General features: G+C 39.6%; 4 protein-coding genes and 1 non-coding gene across 9 annotated transcripts in view; 2 read left to right on the top strand and 3 right to left on the bottom strand.

The window, feature by feature from the left end:
* Positions 1-1,120: 1,120 nt before the first annotated feature.
* Positions 1,121-5,471, top strand: LOC104812361 (pentatricopeptide repeat-containing protein At2g29760, chloroplastic). 2 transcript variants are annotated; one of them, XM_010539487.2, is made up of 6 exons: positions 3,278-3,657; positions 4,032-4,095; positions 4,431-4,623; positions 4,734-4,807; positions 4,949-5,104; positions 5,196-5,471. In XM_010539487.2, the coding sequence occupies exons 1-6, from the start codon at positions 3,456-3,458 to the stop codon at positions 5,323-5,325; spliced, it is 819 nt and encodes a 272-aa protein (XP_010537789.1). In that variant the 5' UTR covers positions 3,278-3,455; the 3' UTR covers positions 5,326-5,471. The 2 variants fall into 2 exon arrangements, with proteins under 2 accessions (XP_010537788.1, XP_010537789.1); XM_010539486.1 differs by lacking the exons at positions 4,734-4,807; positions 4,949-5,104; positions 5,196-5,471 and having other exon boundaries at positions 1,121-3,435; positions 4,431-4,459.
* A 95-nt stretch (positions 5,472-5,566) lies between these two features.
* Positions 5,567-5,639, bottom strand: TRNAR-CCG. The gene has a single exon. It is a non-coding gene; the product is annotated as a tRNA-Arg (tRNA).
* A 109-nt stretch (positions 5,640-5,748) lies between these two features.
* Positions 5,749-9,927, bottom strand: LOC104812362 (thiosulfate/3-mercaptopyruvate sulfurtransferase 1, mitochondrial-like). 2 transcript variants are annotated; one of them, XM_010539488.2, is made up of 12 exons: positions 9,740-9,927; positions 8,815-9,003; positions 8,615-8,674; positions 8,368-8,430; positions 7,906-8,030; positions 7,632-7,794; positions 7,422-7,481; positions 6,898-6,956; positions 6,681-6,762; positions 6,464-6,527; positions 6,109-6,176; positions 5,749-6,018 (listed from the first exon to the last, which is right to left on the bottom strand). In XM_010539488.2, the coding sequence occupies exons 1-12, from the start codon at positions 9,854-9,856 to the stop codon at positions 5,911-5,913; spliced, it is 1,158 nt and encodes a 385-aa protein (XP_010537790.1). In that variant the 5' UTR covers positions 9,857-9,927; the 3' UTR covers positions 5,749-5,910. The 2 variants fall into 2 exon arrangements, with proteins under 2 accessions (XP_010537790.1, XP_010537791.1); XM_010539489.1 differs by lacking the exons at positions 8,815-9,003; positions 9,740-9,927 and having other exon boundaries at positions 7,902-8,030; positions 8,615-8,667.
* Positions 9,928-10,291: 364 nt separating this feature from the next.
* On the top strand, positions 10,292-13,927 carry LOC104812363 (proteasome subunit alpha type-2-A). Of its 3 annotated transcripts, XM_019202406.1 has the most exons (14): positions 10,294-10,400; positions 10,490-10,596; positions 10,710-10,758; positions 10,868-10,924; positions 11,003-11,079; positions 11,204-11,268; positions 11,520-11,566; positions 11,794-11,869; positions 12,080-12,147; positions 12,388-12,457; positions 12,792-12,877; positions 13,352-13,414; positions 13,531-13,596; positions 13,733-13,927. In XM_019202406.1, exons 4-14 carry the CDS (start codon positions 10,884-10,886, stop codon positions 13,779-13,781), a joined length of 708 nt encoding a protein of 235 aa, XP_019057951.1. In that variant the 5' UTR covers positions 10,294-10,400; positions 10,490-10,596; positions 10,710-10,758; positions 10,868-10,883; the 3' UTR covers positions 13,782-13,927. The 3 variants fall into 3 exon arrangements, with proteins under 3 accessions (XP_010537792.1, XP_019057951.1, XP_019057950.1); XM_019202405.1 differs by lacking the exon at positions 10,710-10,758; XM_010539490.2 differs by lacking the exons at positions 10,490-10,596; positions 10,710-10,758 and having other exon boundaries at positions 10,292-10,400; positions 13,733-13,922.
* LOC104812364 (TELO2-interacting protein 1 homolog) overlaps positions 13,730-17,161 on the bottom strand; it is a 6,984-nt gene continuing 3,552 nt past the window's right edge. Inside the window, exons 10-17 of the mRNA XM_010539491.2 lie at positions 16,878-17,161; positions 16,113-16,783; positions 15,864-16,022; positions 15,693-15,767; positions 15,417-15,588; positions 15,158-15,309; positions 14,871-15,086; positions 13,730-14,770 (exon numbers count right to left, since the gene is read on the bottom strand). Coding sequence (XP_010537793.1) covers positions 14,105-14,770; positions 14,871-15,086; positions 15,158-15,309; positions 15,417-15,588; positions 15,693-15,767; positions 15,864-16,022; positions 16,113-16,783; positions 16,878-17,161 — 2,395 coding nt within the window. The 3' untranslated portion in view covers positions 13,730-14,104. The remainder of the gene's footprint in view (positions 14,771-14,870; positions 15,087-15,157; positions 15,310-15,416; positions 15,589-15,692; positions 15,768-15,863; positions 16,023-16,112; positions 16,784-16,877) is intronic.

Genomic DNA, 17,161 nt, shown 5'->3' with positions numbered 1-17,161 from the left:
ATATGCATATATATTTGTATAAATGCATGTATATATGTGTATATTTTTATTTGATATATATAGAAATATATATATATAGAAGTATTTATGTTTATATTTGTATTTGTATGTGGATATGAATATATATATATATATATATATATATGTGTGATTTTTTTTTTATTTTGTATGTATGTATGTATATGCATATGTATATATACATATATTTGTGTTTGTATGTATATGTATATATATATTTGTATAGATGTTTGTATATATATGTGTATGTTTTTTATTTTGTATATATATTTATATTTTTATTTGTATATAGATATGAATATATATGTATATTTTTTTTGCTGTTTATTTATTTTATTTTAAATTTTTAAAAAAAATCGATTTTTTTTCATATTTTTTCGGAATTTTTTTTTTTAAAATATGACGTGGCATGCTGATGTGGCAAAAAATCTATATGGCGTGCCACGTCATCCGCCACGTGGCGTGCCACGTCAACGGTTAACGGACACTTAACACCGTTTTCGGATTGTGTAGGAAATTGCAGTTAAATTGGGTAGTTCGTGTATCAATTTGGCATATTTGATAATTTGGTGTAGTTTTTTGTCAAATTAAAAATTCGTGTAAAAAAAGGTCACATTTTGCAAAGTTGGTGTAGGAAAATGTCATTTTCCCTAATAATTATTATTTTACAACCAAACTTATAAATCTCTCCAACTAGATTGATAATTATAAATTTCAACCAAAACATTCAAGTTATGAAATTAGGCAATTTCAAAATTTTGTCTCCAATATTTATCTTATGCATTTACTTGTCTATAATTCAAAAGGGTATAATGTTTAAACATATAATTTTAAACACTATATGACCATTTGTTTATAAAAGATATAGAGGGCAAAATTCAAACCATAGGACTGTAATAAAAATATATAATGCCAAAATCTTGAAATAGGAAATAAATTTTAGAAATTAATAATACTTAGCCACATTAATTAAGCTTAGAATCTTTTAATCAAGCCAATTATGTAGTGTTCATACCCTAAACGGCATCGTTTCGAACGCGTAACCGTTTCGTCTCTTTTTTCTTTTCCCTATTTTTTTCACAACGGTCGGAAGTGGCGGAATTGGCGTCCTCCTTGTCCTGTCCCTACTGCAACTCGTAGAATGTTTGATCCTGTTCTTGCTTGCCCAAACGTCGATACCCTAAACGCTTTAACATGGTTTTGAGATTACCGACGAATTCATCTCCCCATTTGATCTTCAAGTATATCGATAGGAGTTTGAATCTGGGCGATGTAAAATCTGCACGCAATCTATTCGATAAAATTCCCCAACCAGACATTCGTGCTTGGACCCTCTTGATTTCGGCTCACACCAAGCACGGGTTTACAGCGGAAGCTTTCGATCTTTACAGAAAATTTCGGGCGCTTGATATTGACCATGATAAGTTGTTGCTCTTGTCAGTCGCAAAGGCTTGTGCTTTGTTAAGGAATCTCTCGAAAGCCAATGAGGTTCACGGAGATGCGGTTCGTTTTGGTTATGTTTCAGATACCTGTTTGGCTAATTCGTTGGTTGATATGTTTTCTAAGTGTGGGTGTGTTGAGAAAGCAAGATTGGTTTTTGATGGGATAAGGTGTAAAGATGTCGTTTCTTGGACATCTATGGCTTCTTGTTATGTTGGTCATGGATTGCCCAGACAGGGCCTTGTCACATTCCGTGAAATGGTGTTTTGTGGGATAACTCCGAATTCCATGTCATTGTCTTCGACTTTACCAGCTTGTGCAGAGCTGAGGGATAAGAATTCAGGAAGACAGATTCACGGGTTTATTGTAAGGAATGGACTGGAGGGAAACATGTTTGTGACAAGTGCACTTGTTAATATGTATTCTAGTTGCTCGTGTCTTAAGCAAGCTCAATTAGTATTTGACAGCATGTCTCGACGGGATACTGTTTTGTGGAATGTTCTTATGGACGCATTCTTCAGGAACAAAGATTGTGAGAAGGGTCTCGCTCTGTTTTACAGAATGAGAAACCAAGGTGCTGAGTTGTGCATTTCTTCGTGGAATACCGTCATTGTTGGGTGTACACAAAATGGAAAGGATGAACTTGCTCTGCATATGACGATTGAAACGCAGGATTCTGGGTTTAAACCAAATCACATCACAGTCACTAGCATATTACCAGCCTGTACGAATCTAGAGTATCTTAGGGGTGGCAAGGAGATTCATGGGTATGCATATAGAAATGGGGTCACAAGAGATGTATCTGGAATGACAGCTCTCGTTCTTATGTATGCAAAATGCGGTGATCTAGAAAATTCAAGACGAGTATTTGATACCATAGGAAGAAAAGACATCATGACATGGAACACCATGATCGCTGCAAACTCAATGCATGGAAATGGAAAAGAGGTTTTGGCAATTTTCCACAGAATGTTGGAATTAGGAGTCAAGCCCAATGCTATAACTTTTGCAGTGGTTTTGTCTGGTTGCAGCCACTCACGGTTAGTTGATGAAGCACGCTCAATCTTCAACTCAATGGAAAAAGATCATTTTGTTGAACCCATGACAGAGCATTACTCATGCATGGTTGATGTCCTTAGCCGAGCTGGTTGTCTGGAGGAAGCATATAGGTTCATACGTGAAATCCCTATAGAACCTAGTGCCAGTGCCTGGGGAGCACTGCTTGCCGCTTGTAGAGTTTACAAACACGTCGAGTTGGGAAGAATAGCTGCAAATAAATTGTTTGAGATCGAGCCCCATAACCCGGGCAACTACGTGCAGTTCTATAACCTCCTTGTGAATGCTAAACTATGGGATGAAGCATCTGAAATTAGAAAAAGGATGAGAGACCACAGAGTCATGAAAACTCCTGGGCGTAGCTGGGTACAAGTGAGGGACAGGGTCTATACATTTGTTGCTGGAGACACGAGAAACAAGGAAAGCAATAAGATTCACTCGTTCTTGGCAGAGATTGGTGAGAAGATGAGATTGGCTGGGTATAAACCAAACACTGAGTTTGTTCTACAAGATGTGAACCAGGAAGAGAAAGAGGAGAGTCTTTGCAGCCACAGTGAGAAGCTAGCTGTTGCTTTCGGGATAATGGGACTGAAAGGGGAAAGAACAATCCGGGTTTTCAAGAATTTGAGGATATGTGTGGATTGCCACAATGCAATTAAGTTCATGGCAAAGATTGTCGGTGTAGAAATCATAGTTAGAGATTCTCTTAGGTTCCATCACTTCAGAGATGGCTCCTGTTCATGCAATGATTTCTGGTGATTCGGGCATAAGCTTTACCATTACGGGTTAAATACTCGTAACCCTTCGTGGGACGGTGTCAACCTCGGAGGTATAGAGAGAGAAAGAGAAGAAGCGCCACCAATGAACCAAAAAAGAAAAAAAAAAATCCAAGCTTTGTTTAAAAATTCTGCCGAAGCCGAGGTGGGTTTTCGTCAGTAGAGATGTTATCGTTTAGGTTCACTCGTTGCGGCTCGATTCCGTTCAAGAAAACCCTAATGGCTTTGGATTTCCGAGTAGCGATAGACCAAAAACCTGGTTTTAGCTCGAGTCATGGTGGTTCTTCTGGAAATTTATCCAGAATCCGCTGTTCCTGTGCCGCTTTCAGTTCGTCTTCTTCTCGTTCCCAAAGTTTTCCTCTTTCAGGTGAAATATTTGGTCTTTGAACTCCGCAAGTGATTTTGATGACACTTGAGTAACTCCGACACTTGGAATTTTGCTTTTTACGGACGAACATCGGTTAACTGGCTGCTGCAGTAGTTGCTAGGTTTTGAAGGTACCATGTCAGTAGCAGAGTCGGAATTGGTAGATACTAGAGAAAAAGATCAGTTTTTTTTTTCCGAATGAAGAAATATCTTAAGAGCTTAAAAAGTTTCAAAATCGGAGCTTTTGCTCGGTGATACTAAGGATTCATGCTTTTTGATTCTTAAGATTCCAGTTCTGATCCGAAAGGGCAATTGGGTTGTCTCCATCTTGGTTTCTTGTGTTCATGTGTGATTGAAGGATTCTTTTCATTTCAGGACTAGAGGATGTTTTGATTGGCTATCTATTTGGGAAGAAGAAGGCAACGGAAGTGGCTCACATGTGGGTACTATAAACTCAAGGATTGAATACGTTTTGATTGTGTTATTAATGGAACTGGGAAAGCTTTTTGGGTTGAATCTTCACATTCTTTCAAGAAGCATGCTGCTTATGCTTCAGAACCTGGTGGTTGTAGACTAACAAGGCTACTGAAATCTATAAGTTTCAAGCTTCTCTCTTTGCGGCCACTTTTCAATGACTTAAATCGTAATATAGCAATTGAATTTGGCCATTTATGTTACAGAATCTTTGGCTCTGGGATGTTATTTATGTTCAATTTACACGAGTTTTTTTAGTAAACACCCAAGAGTTTGTTTCACGTCATTTTCTTAAACCAGGGTGTGGGAACAGGTTGTCCAAAAGGGAGACACGGTTGTGGATGCAACATGTGGAAATGGTTATGATACCTTGGCAATGCTGAAAATGGTGATGGATGAATCAGGCGGTGGTCATGTCTATGCGATGGACATTCAAGACAATGCCTTAGAGAGTACTTCCTCTTTACTCGATCAGAATGTTGGCCCAAAAGAAGTGAGAAACCGAACTTTGCCTTTGCAGAATGCAATGTCTTGCACCATAAAACCAACATTTCAATTCATATATCATTAACGGACTCCCATTTAAATTTGACATTGTTGCAGAAGGAACATATCAAATTCTTCAACATCTGCCACAGCAAGATGGATGAGATCATCCCCGAAAATTCCCATGTGAGGTACCTTTTCGGACAAAACCTGCGGCTGCGATATGTTTTCCAGCTTATCCAATGATCTGAGACAATACTGTGATGATACCAGCCTTAACTCTACTCTGCCTTTGACCTCACTGAAAGTTCTTATCTTTGTCATGACCATAGACTTGTAGCATTCAATCTGGGGTACCTTCCGGGAGGCAACAAGTCTATAATCACCGTTTCAGACACCACATTATCGGCACTAAAGGCTGCAGAACGAATCTTATTACCGGGTGGGCTCATCAGCTTAGTGGTTTACATTGGTCATCCCGGAGGAAGGTAGAAACCAATGGAGAGATCTTGAATCAGAAAGAAATCTAAAACTTTTTTTTACATTCCTGTGCTTCTTTGCTTTGGTTGGTTCATACAGGGAAGAGCTGGAAGCAGTTGAAGCATTTGCCTCGGGTTTACAGGTCAGGGACTGGGTCTGCTGCAAGTTCCAGATGTTAAACCGGCCATTGGCTCCGGTTCTTGTTTTCATATTCAAGAGAGAAATGTAGTTTCCATGGCAGTTTCCCCATACCTTTTCTTTGTTAGTCTCTTCTCCACAAGAGCTGTCTTAGGTTTGATATGTACTTGAATGTGAAACATTCTTTTGTCCCTTCAATCAGAGAAGACCATTTTGTAAAGTTATCTTCAGGGGATACATTTATTGTCATTTCCAAGTTTATCTATTCATCATTTACAGATTTTGGCAGAAAAAGAGATGTCCCAAAAAAGTGGAAAGTAAGGCAAAAAATACGACCACGATGGGACTCGAACCCACAATTTCCCGCTCCGGAGGCGAGCGCCTTATCCATTAGGCCACGCGGTCAACTTGCGTTACTAATAATACGTAAATATATGAAGGACTAAATAACACATGTCAACTCCCTCGACTTCCAAAGTTTATTCATAACTGTGGGATGGTGACCAACAAAGACAACAGACAAATGTTGCTGGTTAAGGCATTGTTCAAACACAGATGGAACCAAAACCCAAAATGTCTTAGATACACAGAATCTGGATTGAACCAAGCAAACTTCATTGTCTCCTCAACAAGTTTCATATTACATGTATCAGAAAGCCTGGCATCCTGTTGCTTTTCATGGATTTGATGAAGCATCCACCACGGGAAACTCGGGTTGTGATGCCCATTCTGTCCAGGACCCGTCATAGATTGGCACGTTGGTTTTTCCCAGACGGTGAAGCCCCTAAGACAAAGAAAAAGGTTCTTAGTGAGTGAAGGACGTTTGCTCAAAGGTCTGAAGATATAAAAGTTGGGTTACGAGAGAGGAGTTTACCAGTGCCAGAATGCATGCTGTTACACCAGTTCCATATGATGCTACTATAGGACGGTCCAATGAGACACCTGCAGGAAATGACAGTGGCAAGGTTTGTAAGGAGCCATGCAATAAACCATCTCAGCATAGTGGTCACTCATTATCAATGTATTATCTTAAAGGAAGAAAGAGGTGTGTGTGTGTATTTCAATTGCAGTTGTTATCAAGAATCTTGTCATCTATGGTAGGAAATGTCGAAATCCCTCAGTGGCTTATAGGCATGGGGCATGGTTTCAGACATGAACTGGAGTTTCAGTCATGAGATGTCTAATAATACTCATTATTTATTATTCATGAGGGTGGATAGTTTGGTTACCTTCTTGTTCAAATTGTTTCTTAAGCTCTTCAGCTGGTAATAGTGTTTGTGAAGAATCCAGCATCTGCAGAAGGATTAACAGAAACGTTTAACATTAACACGGGGAGAAAATTCACTGAAACTCATGAGAACAAGAAGAAAGAAACTTATTTTCTAAAACTTCTATAACTAAAAATAAATCTCTTTAAAGTGTCCAACTTTAGCATGAAGATATTACCTGGGGAAAGGGAACAGACTTGCTGCCAGGGATATGACCGCTCCTTAATCCCTTACGAGGTTCCGGAGCAGTACCATCAAACCTGCAGAAGTAGCAGATTTTTTAATCAAACACTATAATGGGTGCTGTTTTTGCAGTGTTTTAGCAGAAGAAAGAATTACATCATTTAGGGTTCTTTTACATCACCATCATCATGTTAGATCAAGCAATAACATACCTGCCTCTGGACCGGGCATCTATGTGTTGGTAAGTCTTCTCCTCCATATTTTTCCTGACCTGTAAATTCATTGACAAGAGAGGCATAGCCCAAAATAAGAATTGAAAGAGTTATTTAGCTTTCCTAACAACCTCCGAAATTACATTGTATCTACTACCTGCGGACATTAATACTGAGCCTATAACAGAAATGGCACCAAGAATTTCCAATTACTCCTTTTTTTTATAACCAATTATGAAAATGGGTACTATTAGGTAGGTGTTGAAACACATTTAAACTAAATTAAGAAGATATATTTGGAGACAAAAAATATAAACGTGGATTATCTTTAGATTTTCTTTATAGGAGAATAGTACTTTAAAATTGCATGTTCGAAGATAATCTGACTAAAAAATCAGCAAGGATTTGCTTCTGTCGATCAATAAAAAGGAGCTTAGAACAAACTGAGTCATGAAGCATCGGCATGAAATATCTATCTTAAGGATCATCACGATGAAGATCAAATTGTTTCGGGGAAAACTAACCTGATCAAGTGTCCACACCAGATGAGACTGGAAATTTGTCTTGAAGGTAATTGGATGGACCTGTGTGACCAACGAAGAAAATAATTCAGATGGAATTATTAGAGAGAGATTCAAGATACAACTTTTTCTTTTTCCTTTCAAGATAAACTTTCTTCATAGATATGCAAAAACATCTAACAAGCAGCTGTTTCAACATTATGTATAACTTACAGTTTGCCCTTGGTAAATTTTTTCAATAGCCTCACTTGCTGCACTGGCCTTCAGAATGGCATCACCAGAAGCACTGGATTCAACATCGTAACCTGAAGCACGCCATCTTGGTAGGCCACCATCAAGTACCCATACTTTGTCATGCCCAAACACTCGGAACTGCCTATACACAACCATATCAAGGAGCAGCCATTACTTTTAATAATGTCTGAACAAGACAGGACATCTGATACGAAAGAAAAAGAAGATCAATGGAATCAGCGCTGTAACTCACCACCATACACGAGCAGCACTAAAGATCCCCTTCCCATCGTAAACAACAACTCCATCGTTGTTATCGATTCCAAGAGCAGAACAAGCAGCGGCAAAAGCTTCTTCAGATGGCAACATGTGGGGCAACTGTTGCAAATAATCGAAATATCATACATATGTTTTAGATGGTTGCCTTTATAATGGACAGAGAAGCTCGCAAAGGAAGCAAAAAACTTTACAATCATGAGGCATTCAAAATAAAGAGCTGGGATTTTTCATTTGATATAAAAAAAGAAAATAACATACTCCCTACATGTTGTAAGTTGTTTATATTATTTTGTAAATGGAAGCAGACAAGGATACTATACTAGATAGGGATAAATCATATTTCACTTCTAGAGTGGCTATGCCAATGTGAGATCAAGAGCTGAGACATAAAACACATGATTATATATTCTCTGCAAAAAAAGAATATGATTCTCACGTTTGTTGTTCGGTCTGATATTCCATCCAAATCAAAGAAGAGAGCACCAGGAATATGAGCAACCTGATGAATAAGGAAAAGTACATGACATCAATATGAAATGTTCAAGCTTAAGATATAAGGTAAATGCATGGATTTGGATTCCGAAAGGAAATTCCTAATCCAAAGACATAAGCTTATTGAAGTAATTACAAGAAAAAACAAATCGACGTGCAGAACTCTACACAACAATCATTCACATTCTCACCTGATACTCTTGGATAGGATTCCTTTGCTCCTCTGGCATGTACCACGAAGCATCCAATACCTGAGCAGGAAAGAATCAAGATAGATAAGAACCATGGAAAACAAACTCTCGAGAAGTGCACTGGTTCAATAGGCCCTACATATATGCTCCGACATAATGAACATCAAAATGGAGAAGCCATAATACTACACATCAGTCACCTTCAAATCAGGTTCTCTAAGATTAGAATGGAGCCAATCAACAGAAACAACAGGTTCATTGGAAGTTATGGATGACGTCGAGTAACCAGCTTTTTGCCCAACTCCTGCAGAAGCCATAACTCGACCAGCCCAAGCAAATGATTTATAGGTCGTAAAGGTGGAGCCTCGTTGTGAATAGAATGCTCTTGACTGCAATTGTTATCCAAACAACATGAAAAGTAGGAACTTTGTTTTACAAATGAGAGTCAAGAAGCTCAAACAATTAAAGTTATCTAAAAAGATGATGAAATTTGAGTCATTCTATGCAGCTATCTATCTGCAAAGAAATGCAAATAGAGAATTTATTGAACATATCTCAACCGAGAAACGGATATCGCATGATAAGAAGAGCAAATAATCTATAAGCACTATCTAAATTCTAAACTAACAGACAGCAAAAACAATCTCACTTCCAGGTATACAAACTATATGAAACCTCACGTTTGCACTGCAAATGACACCCCACATAAGTACTCAGAAACAACCAAGGAATTGAACCGATGACAGATGCGTTCTTCACGATGACAGTCACCACTCACCATAAATCACAGCGACCGGGTTTCAAATCCCAAATTTTCGATCGCAATTCAAAAGATTTAGCTCAAACTTTGCAAGATGCGATGAAAAGAATCAGACAAGTTTTAAGGGGAAAAAAACAACTGACATCAACAATCATCATATATCAACGCAGGCAACAACAGTTCTGAAACCATGGTTCCCAAGCTAAAACCTTTTGAAGCACAAGAACCCACTCGTACCAAAATCGAAACCCAAATCGAGTATAGGAATTCCCAAATCGATGAACGAAGCGAACCCAGAAGCAATACAACGATCAAACGGGAATACAATCCAGAAATGATCGAAATGGAATCGATTGCAGGCTTACATTCAAAATGAACGCGAGATTAGAGGTGGTCTTCTGCGGAAGAAGGAAAGACAGGGAGGGAGAGACCAAGCGGTGACCAGCAGCCGAGAACGTTCTGGAGAAAAGGGCTGATGCCATACCACCACGACACCATCAGAAAACGATAGTTCTTTGGGTTTAAAAGACAGCCAATTTTTTGCTGTCAGATTCTCCGCTGGTAAACCCAAAAAAACCCAACTTTCGCGTTTGGTTACACAAAACGCGGTTTTATCAGCTGCGTTTGCGTTTTCAGTTTTTCCAAAATAAGAAAAGATCTAAACTTTCTCCATTTCTCGAACTCGTCACTGCGGAATTAGTCTGAGAACGCAACACTTGTCTCAAAGTTTTGATAAAACGATGCTTTGAAAATTGAGATATGTATGTGTGTGATTGCTAATATAGAGAGTCTGTGGCCAAAAAGTGTAAATAGGTAAATGTTTCGGGAGCTTTTGTGATTTTCAAAAAGTATCACAGTCTGATCTTGCCAAACGTCGTCGTTTTAATCCCGTTTCCGTTCTTTTGTTCGAAAAAAGGTTCTCTCACACTTCGACCCATTCTGCAAGAAACCTAGAGCTTTTTCTGAACTTCGTCCATCTCTCTCGCTCTCTCTCTGCGTTCATCTTTTTCGATCTCGATATCGAAGGTGAGATATTATAACTAGATCATGAGATGATATGGAACTCTCTTTCGTTTGCTCAATCTAAGTTAAGGGAGGATTTTTATTGTTAAAAGTTGTCGATTCGCGTCCCCGGTGTTGGATCGTTGTGTTCAAGCAGCATCGTTGGTCGATTCACTTTTGTTTCTTGTTCTCTCTGCGTTTTTCATCTGCTTCGCACACTGTACGTACTATGTTCTGTCTGGGGTTTTACAGATTCATTTGTTTCAATGTACTTGCTTTTTTGTAATTCCGTATTAAAGGTTAATCTATCAATTGGGCTTTGTTTGAAAACAGAGAATTGGGAGCGAGCATTTGTTACTTTAGCAGATTCATCACTTCCATGGTTCTGTGTTTTCTGAATTTAGTTTAAGAAACTATTCTCAATGAGTTATGAGCGAATTATAATGTCTCAAATGATATTGTTTCACATGTTTACGGTTTTTTTTTTTCAGATTTGTTTACGGTGCTATGGGGGACAGTCAGTACTCGTTTTCACTCACCACTTTTAGGTATGGACTTGTTTATCATTGAAAGGCAATACCTTTTGTGCATTTCGGTTTCTAATTGGTGTTTTGGCCATGGAACAGTCCATCAGGGAAGCTGGTTCAGATAGAACATGCTCTAACAGCTGTGGGATCTGGCCAAACATCCCTCGGAATCAAAGGTTTGGAAATGACTGGATGGATTTGAGGAAATCAAAAGAAAAGTTTCTCCTTGTTTTTTTCTGGATCTTTCAGTCATTTGTTTCTTCCACTGCTCTGAATTATTAGTACTGTATCTTGCTGCAGCCGCTAATGGAGTTGTCATTGCCACAGAGAAGAAACTGCCTTCTATTTTGGTTGACGAAGCATCTGTAAGTGGATAACCCTGCCTCTTCTCTCTTGTGTTTGCTGATACTGTTGCTACAGCAGCTGGCTGTATTCTTGTTTTACAGATACTTATGTGTATGGTGTAGAATTTTACTGCTTCTGGAAGAAGACAGATATCTTAATTGTTTTTCTTCCAATAAAAACAAACATTTTTCGTATGACTGATTATTCTTTCTTGTGGTCACATTGTTCAGAAAATTTGCATTGAATCAGTTATCCCTTTTGTCTGTTTCAGGTTCAAAAGATTCAGCATTTGACCCCAAACATAGGAGTTGTCTACAGGTTTTTATTCCTTTCACTACCTGCGAATGCATTTTGACAGTGTATTAAAGCTTGGTTGGTGTCATAAGAATTTAAGAAATGGTCTTCTATCATACGTCCTCTAGAATTTGTGTGCACTTATTTCACCTCATAGGGAGATGATGTTGTCACTGTTGTGAATGATAACCTATTTTTAGCTCCAGTTCTCTTCATTAAATACTAACTTTTCTTGTTTCCTTTCAATGAAGTGGCATGGGTCCTGATTTTCGAGTTCTGGTTCGGAAGAGTAGGAAGCAGGCTGAGCAGTATCTCCGTTTGTACAAAGTAATCTCTCTATACCCTTCCTAAGTATCCTTATATTTCAATCTGTAGGATGTCCTTGGTTACGATTATGTAAGTGACTTCAAAACCTCACTGATTTGCAGAAAACTGAGTGATAATTCCATTTGGTTTGTCTTGTTTGCTTGCTCATAACTTTTAGTTACCAAGTTAGTTTAACTGATTTGGCATGTAATGAGATTTGATCATTCGCAGGAACCCATCCCTGTTACCCAACTTGTAAGGGAAACTGCTACTGTAATGCAGGAGTTTACTCAATCAGGGTAAGTAAAATGTCTGTGTAAACTTGAAGTTTCACTCGTTTTATTCATACTCTCCCTCCCTTCTCCACCTTCTACAGGTTAAAATTGTTTTAACCGCCTAAAGAATGGACTTTAGATTGTACCTGTATTGCTTATTATTAAATGGTTTTATACTGTATTGGCCTAAAGATACAGGAGTTTAGAACATCGATAGAAAACTAGAATTTCTGATTCTGGTTTCTCTTTCTTTCTTGTGATTAGTGGTGTTAGACCTTTCGGGGTTTCTCTTCTGGTGGCCGGCTACGACGACAAGGGTCCACAACTATATCAGGTACTTTTTCCCACATCATCAGTACCTCTATTTTGTCATGCATGCGACAAGACTTGCTGGTAAAGTGGCTTAGACTGGTGTTTTCCATCGTTTCCTTAGTGTTTTGTGCTCTTTTTCCATATCAATGAGAAAGAAAACCCATTAAGGAAAGAATATTAGAAGAGCAAAAACCACTTCCTGAATAACTTATCTTCTGATTTCTGAACCATACTGTAATGCTACTTTTACATGTTTTTAATTGAGTTTAGAAATAGGAACCCGGACAGTAGAATTTTATCCCGGAGTTTTTCCATTTCCGCGTTTTAAGTCACCTGGCATTTTGGTGTTTTGATAGGTGGATCCGTCTGGCTCTTATTTCTCTTGGAAAGCTTCAGCAATGGGTAAAAACGTTTCCAATGCAAAGACATTTCTTGAGAAAAGGTAATATTCATTTTAGCTTTTCTTCTTCGGCATGATGCTTGTATCGTTCAATTGTACCGTTCAACCCAAAGCATGTGCATGTCAATGTCACCATAATCTGATAATAATCAAGTAAATGCATGGAACTTGGTTGGAAACCCTACGTATCTGTTACAATTGATTTCGATATGTATGGCAATGTGGCATTTTCAAACATATAGCATGCCTATCAGATGTTTCATGAATTTATCATTTCATAATTCTTCTGAGAGAAATTTTACATGGTCGAATCTTCAATCTTGAAACAATTATCCGATCCGAGCAAAGTCCATCATGTAGTTTGGCTCGAGTGTGCTTCTCTGCTGGAAAACATGTTGAATATTATGTAATAAGAGTGCAGGTGCAGTGGAATGGAATGTCTTGTAATAATGAAAATATTGGATTGGATGTTTTCCAAAGAAACTGTTCATGTTATGTTGAGTATTCCTTGCACAGGTACACAGAAGACATGGAACTTGATGATGCCATTCACACTGCAATATTGACGTTGAAGGAAGGGTGAGAGAATTTCCATTGATTTTTCTGTCTGTCTTCAAAGATTCCAAATTTCATTTACTTTTTGGATTATTTAACGGCTTTCGGTCGGGGTTTTTTTTGTTTGGACCGTCATGTAGCTTCGAGGGAGAGATCTCAAGCAAGAACATCGAGATTGGAAAAATCGGAGCAGACAAAGTTTTCAGGTAACATTTCCTGCTACTTCCCTTTTTGTCAATTCTCTTACATTATCATATGACTAACCAACTTACAAAACCAAAGGATTCATTTTTCTTGATTTTGGAATTGGCAAAAACTCATTGATTCTTGGAAACTATGCAGGGTATTGACACCAGCAGAAATCGATGATTACTTAGCTGAAGTCGAGTGAAAACTTTCACATAAGTCTTATAAGATATGTTCCGGTTTACATGTACCGGTTAAAACCGGTTTGGATATTGAAGCGTCTGAACCTCTGTTGTGTACTTTGGTAACTACTGGATTTGAATCTGAATACCATCTCTCTTTTCTCTGTCATTTAGACAACTGAGGGTTGCCCCATAATTTTTCAAGTTGTAGGTTTTTACTTTTTATCCCTGTTTTATACCACAGACCATTAATTCATCTAATTTCCAAAAACCATGTACGATGTAAAAAAAATTAAACCAATGTACTTTAGAGATATATAATAAAATAGAATGTAATTATTTACAATTACAAGCACATTTGGTTCATAAAGACAAGCGCGTGCATTTTCTTGAAGACAATCTCTACGGAGCTAAACTCCAAGTCGAAACCATGGCTCCGACCGCCGTACTCAACGTACAGGAACCTCGCCGGAAAATCTGCCGGCGGTGGCAGCAAAACCCTAGAGATCTCAGGGAACTCTGGAGACGGCGGGGGAGGCAACGAATCTTTCTTCTTCAGAGAAAAATAAACATCTGACAAGAGAATCCATATGAGGTCAGGATCAATGCTCGCAATACCTCTCAACGCGTTCACCGCTGAATCGTGGAGACCCGAAACGCCGCTGCAGGCGATTCCAACGACCAGGCCGGCTACTTTCTTCAGGGCAGCGTCTAACGCCGAAGCGCTGTGTTTGTCGCTGGAGAGATCGGCGATCATGTTGAGAACTGCGTTTTGGACTTTCAAGCTCGAAGCTTCAGCCATGGAGGCAGACGTCTCAGGTGATGCTAGCGCAGTTCGGTAGGGGAGTCGAAGGAGAGGTTTGTCTTCTCTCGGGTTTCGGATCTTGTTGAACGGAGACGTGGATAGAAGCCTCCAGAAGTGAGGGCCGTCGTTGCGGAAACGGCGTGCGAAGAAATCTCCCCCCGATATCCGAACCGCATGGGTTATAACGCTTAAGCATCTCCTCACGGCCTGTACGGATCATTTAAAGATCAAATCTTCATTTCAAAACATGAACATGGATTCCAGTTCTTGAGAAAAGGATGCAGAATGGAAGATTCAATTCGCTTACCACTGGATTTCCGTTACGGACACAGACAATGAAGAAAGGCCAGATCTTGTTCATGGCGGGAAGCAGCCTGTTCTCGTCGGAGCCACCATCAGTGGCGTCCATGACATCTTTCAGTTGATAGAGCGAAGCAGACTCGATGAGTTCTTCGATCGTTTCTTTGGTTTCGGTCTCTTCCCGGTAAGCTTCCTCGACTTTGGCCAGAGAAGGAACTCCTTCCTAAACAGAGTTTTTAAGGTTACTTCGCCGAGAAGTGATTTCGCCGAGATTGTGTTTTAAAGAGAAAATACCTCGATAATGTCAAGAGCAGCCAAGCATGTTGCTTGATCCGACGATGCTAGAAGAGGTGTACAAGCTATTAGACACGAAGAAGTAACAGACCCGACTATTCTTCTGTATCGTTTGGAACGGTTCAGCTCGAGCAGATTGGTCTCCCATTCCTCTGCAATCCATTTTGGAAATCCTCGGGTATTTCAGCAAAAAGATCGAGAATTTTTCAACAACGAAAAGCACCCGAAGGAAAGGAAGAAGAATGGAATATCGCCCCACCTGGAACGAGGCGAGAAATGTCGACCTCGTCGTCGGAATCTGAACCTCTTCTGTCTTGTCTTGATTTCATAAGATCAGATGCTTTGGTCTTGACATGCTCGTTATATGACTTAGCTTTGTCAGGTAACAAAAAAGCTTCACGCTTTGATGCTTTTGCAATCTCACCAACTGCCTAACTAAATGCAAAAACAGAATGATCAAAGATTTTACTGTTTCCTGTTTGAGGAAACTCGGATTTCGGGAAGATGCGGAAAACAGAAAAGAACGAAAATGAACCTTCAAGAAGGGCAAAGTCAGATTCGAATGCTGTTTTCTACCGACGATTTCCAGTTCTTGGGAGACCAAACGCATCTGCATACGAAAGAAACCCGAAAATCATGACCTTTCTGACATAAACACGAAGAATCCCGAAAAATGAATTTCTGCTGCATCATTGTCATTACTTACGGGTTCCTCCAGCAAAGGCAGTATTTCACAAGCAACTCCGACGTAAGAAAGCATGGCCGCAAGAACATTAGGAACATTAGGGTTAAGATCCAGATGACGCAACTGCCGACAGATTGAATCGATAACGTAATCCGCGTTCGCAAGGACCAGATGCCCGACCTGCAAAAACAAAATCAAGAGGCTAACGAAACGAGACGTAAAATGGTAGTGAATAGATTCCCGAGCCGAGTGTATTATCATATGACTCACCGAGGGATGGCCCAAAGTGGCGGCAAGTTGATGCAAGACAGAATCAGAAGCATTCTTTACTTGGAAGTCCGAGCAAATAAGACTCTCGAGGAGAAGGTAAAGCGATAAGTGGAGAAATCCGCTTGAAGCAAAGTCTTGCCCGAGACAGAGTGAAAAGATGCCTACTCCTTCTACGATAACCTGATGTAACATCGCTGTGTCCTTATAAAAATGCAGATTTATACCGTGAAATTCGGTGTCATTGCTCCTACCGAGTGAATTCTGATCCACCGGGATATCCCAAACTTCAGAAGATTGGTATTCATGCAAGATTTTACCGACACATTCGATCAAACGACTTTTTACACGTTTGTTCCACGAGATTTTCCAGCGTAATCCGTCCTCGGACTTGCTACCCTCCTCCTGAATGTGTCTTCTCCTCTTCGTCGGCTTCTGAAGCATTCTCGAGAGAGTGTCATCACTAGCTCGACCTGATAGACCGAAGATAATCTCGTTCAGGATACAAGAAGCGGTTGCAGCCCGACGAACCAACTGTCCTGACCCGGTTCGATTATACCACGACTGCCAATCTTCTCCGCTGTACTCTTTCCGACGAACTTCCGAGATCAACTTGTGGAAACATCCGAGCGGAATATCTAGGATAACCGCTAAATGCCCTTCGCTTCCAAAGCCTATAAAGCCACCGAAACAAAGATTTATCACATCGGTAAATCAGTTCATCGAGAAACGATGCAGAATAATACATCCAAGGAAAAACAAAATGACCTGCCATTAATGATAACCCTACGAGTCTAAGGACTCCAGAGAGCATCTCGTAGAGTTTCTGACTACCCATGTAAGAAAACCATGGAGGCATCCGAGGAAGCTCGTAACGACTCCGTGTTATCTCCGTCTTTCCTCTCTCGGATTCGGAAGTCTTATGAATGGTACGGCTGTGAATGGATTCTTGAAAACCAGCTTCTAACTCTGTGATTGAAGGGAGGTAACCCGTTGATGATGACGACGATGGCCTCGCAACAATAAGCTTCTCGAGAGAACCAGCGAATGCC

The sequence above is a fragment of the Tarenaya hassleriana genome, unplaced genomic scaffold (genome assembly GCF_000463585.1).
Source record: "Tarenaya hassleriana unplaced genomic scaffold, ASM46358v1 Cleome2, whole genome shotgun sequence".
Taxonomy (NCBI): Eukaryota; Viridiplantae; Streptophyta; class Magnoliopsida; order Brassicales; family Cleomaceae; genus Tarenaya; species Tarenaya hassleriana.
Note: the sequence above shows the minus strand (reverse complement) of the source record. Positions and strands in the feature narration are given on the sequence as shown.

Excerpts from the sequence above, each read along its gene's own strand:
- LOC104812361 (XM_010539486.1), top strand. The coding sequence starts at position 1,213 with ATGGTTTTGAGATTACCGACGAATTCATCTCCCCATTTGATCTTCAAG.
- LOC104812362 (XM_010539488.2), bottom strand. The coding sequence starts at position 9,856 with ATGGCATCAGCCCTTTTCTCCAGAACGTTCTCGGCTGCTGGTCACCGC. Across the intron at positions 6,957-7,421 it reads TGGTGTGGACACTTGATCAG|GTCAGGAAAAATATGGAGGA; the intron begins GTTAGTTTTCCC and ends ATGAATTTACAG. Across the intron at positions 6,177-6,463 it reads GAAACAATTTGAACAAGAAG|GTGTCTCATTGGACCGTCCT; the intron begins GTAACCAAACTA and ends CATTTCCTGCAG.
- LOC104812363 (XM_019202405.1), top strand. The coding sequence starts at position 10,884 with ATGGGGGACAGTCAGTACTCGTTTTCACTCACCACTTTTAG. Across the intron at positions 12,148-12,387 it reads CAGGAGTTTACTCAATCAGG|TGGTGTTAGACCTTTCGGGG; the intron begins GTAAGTAAAATG and ends TCTTGTGATTAG. Across the intron at positions 12,878-13,351 it reads AAGACATTTCTTGAGAAAAG|GTACACAGAAGACATGGAAC; the intron begins GTAATATTCATT and ends TTCCTTGCACAG.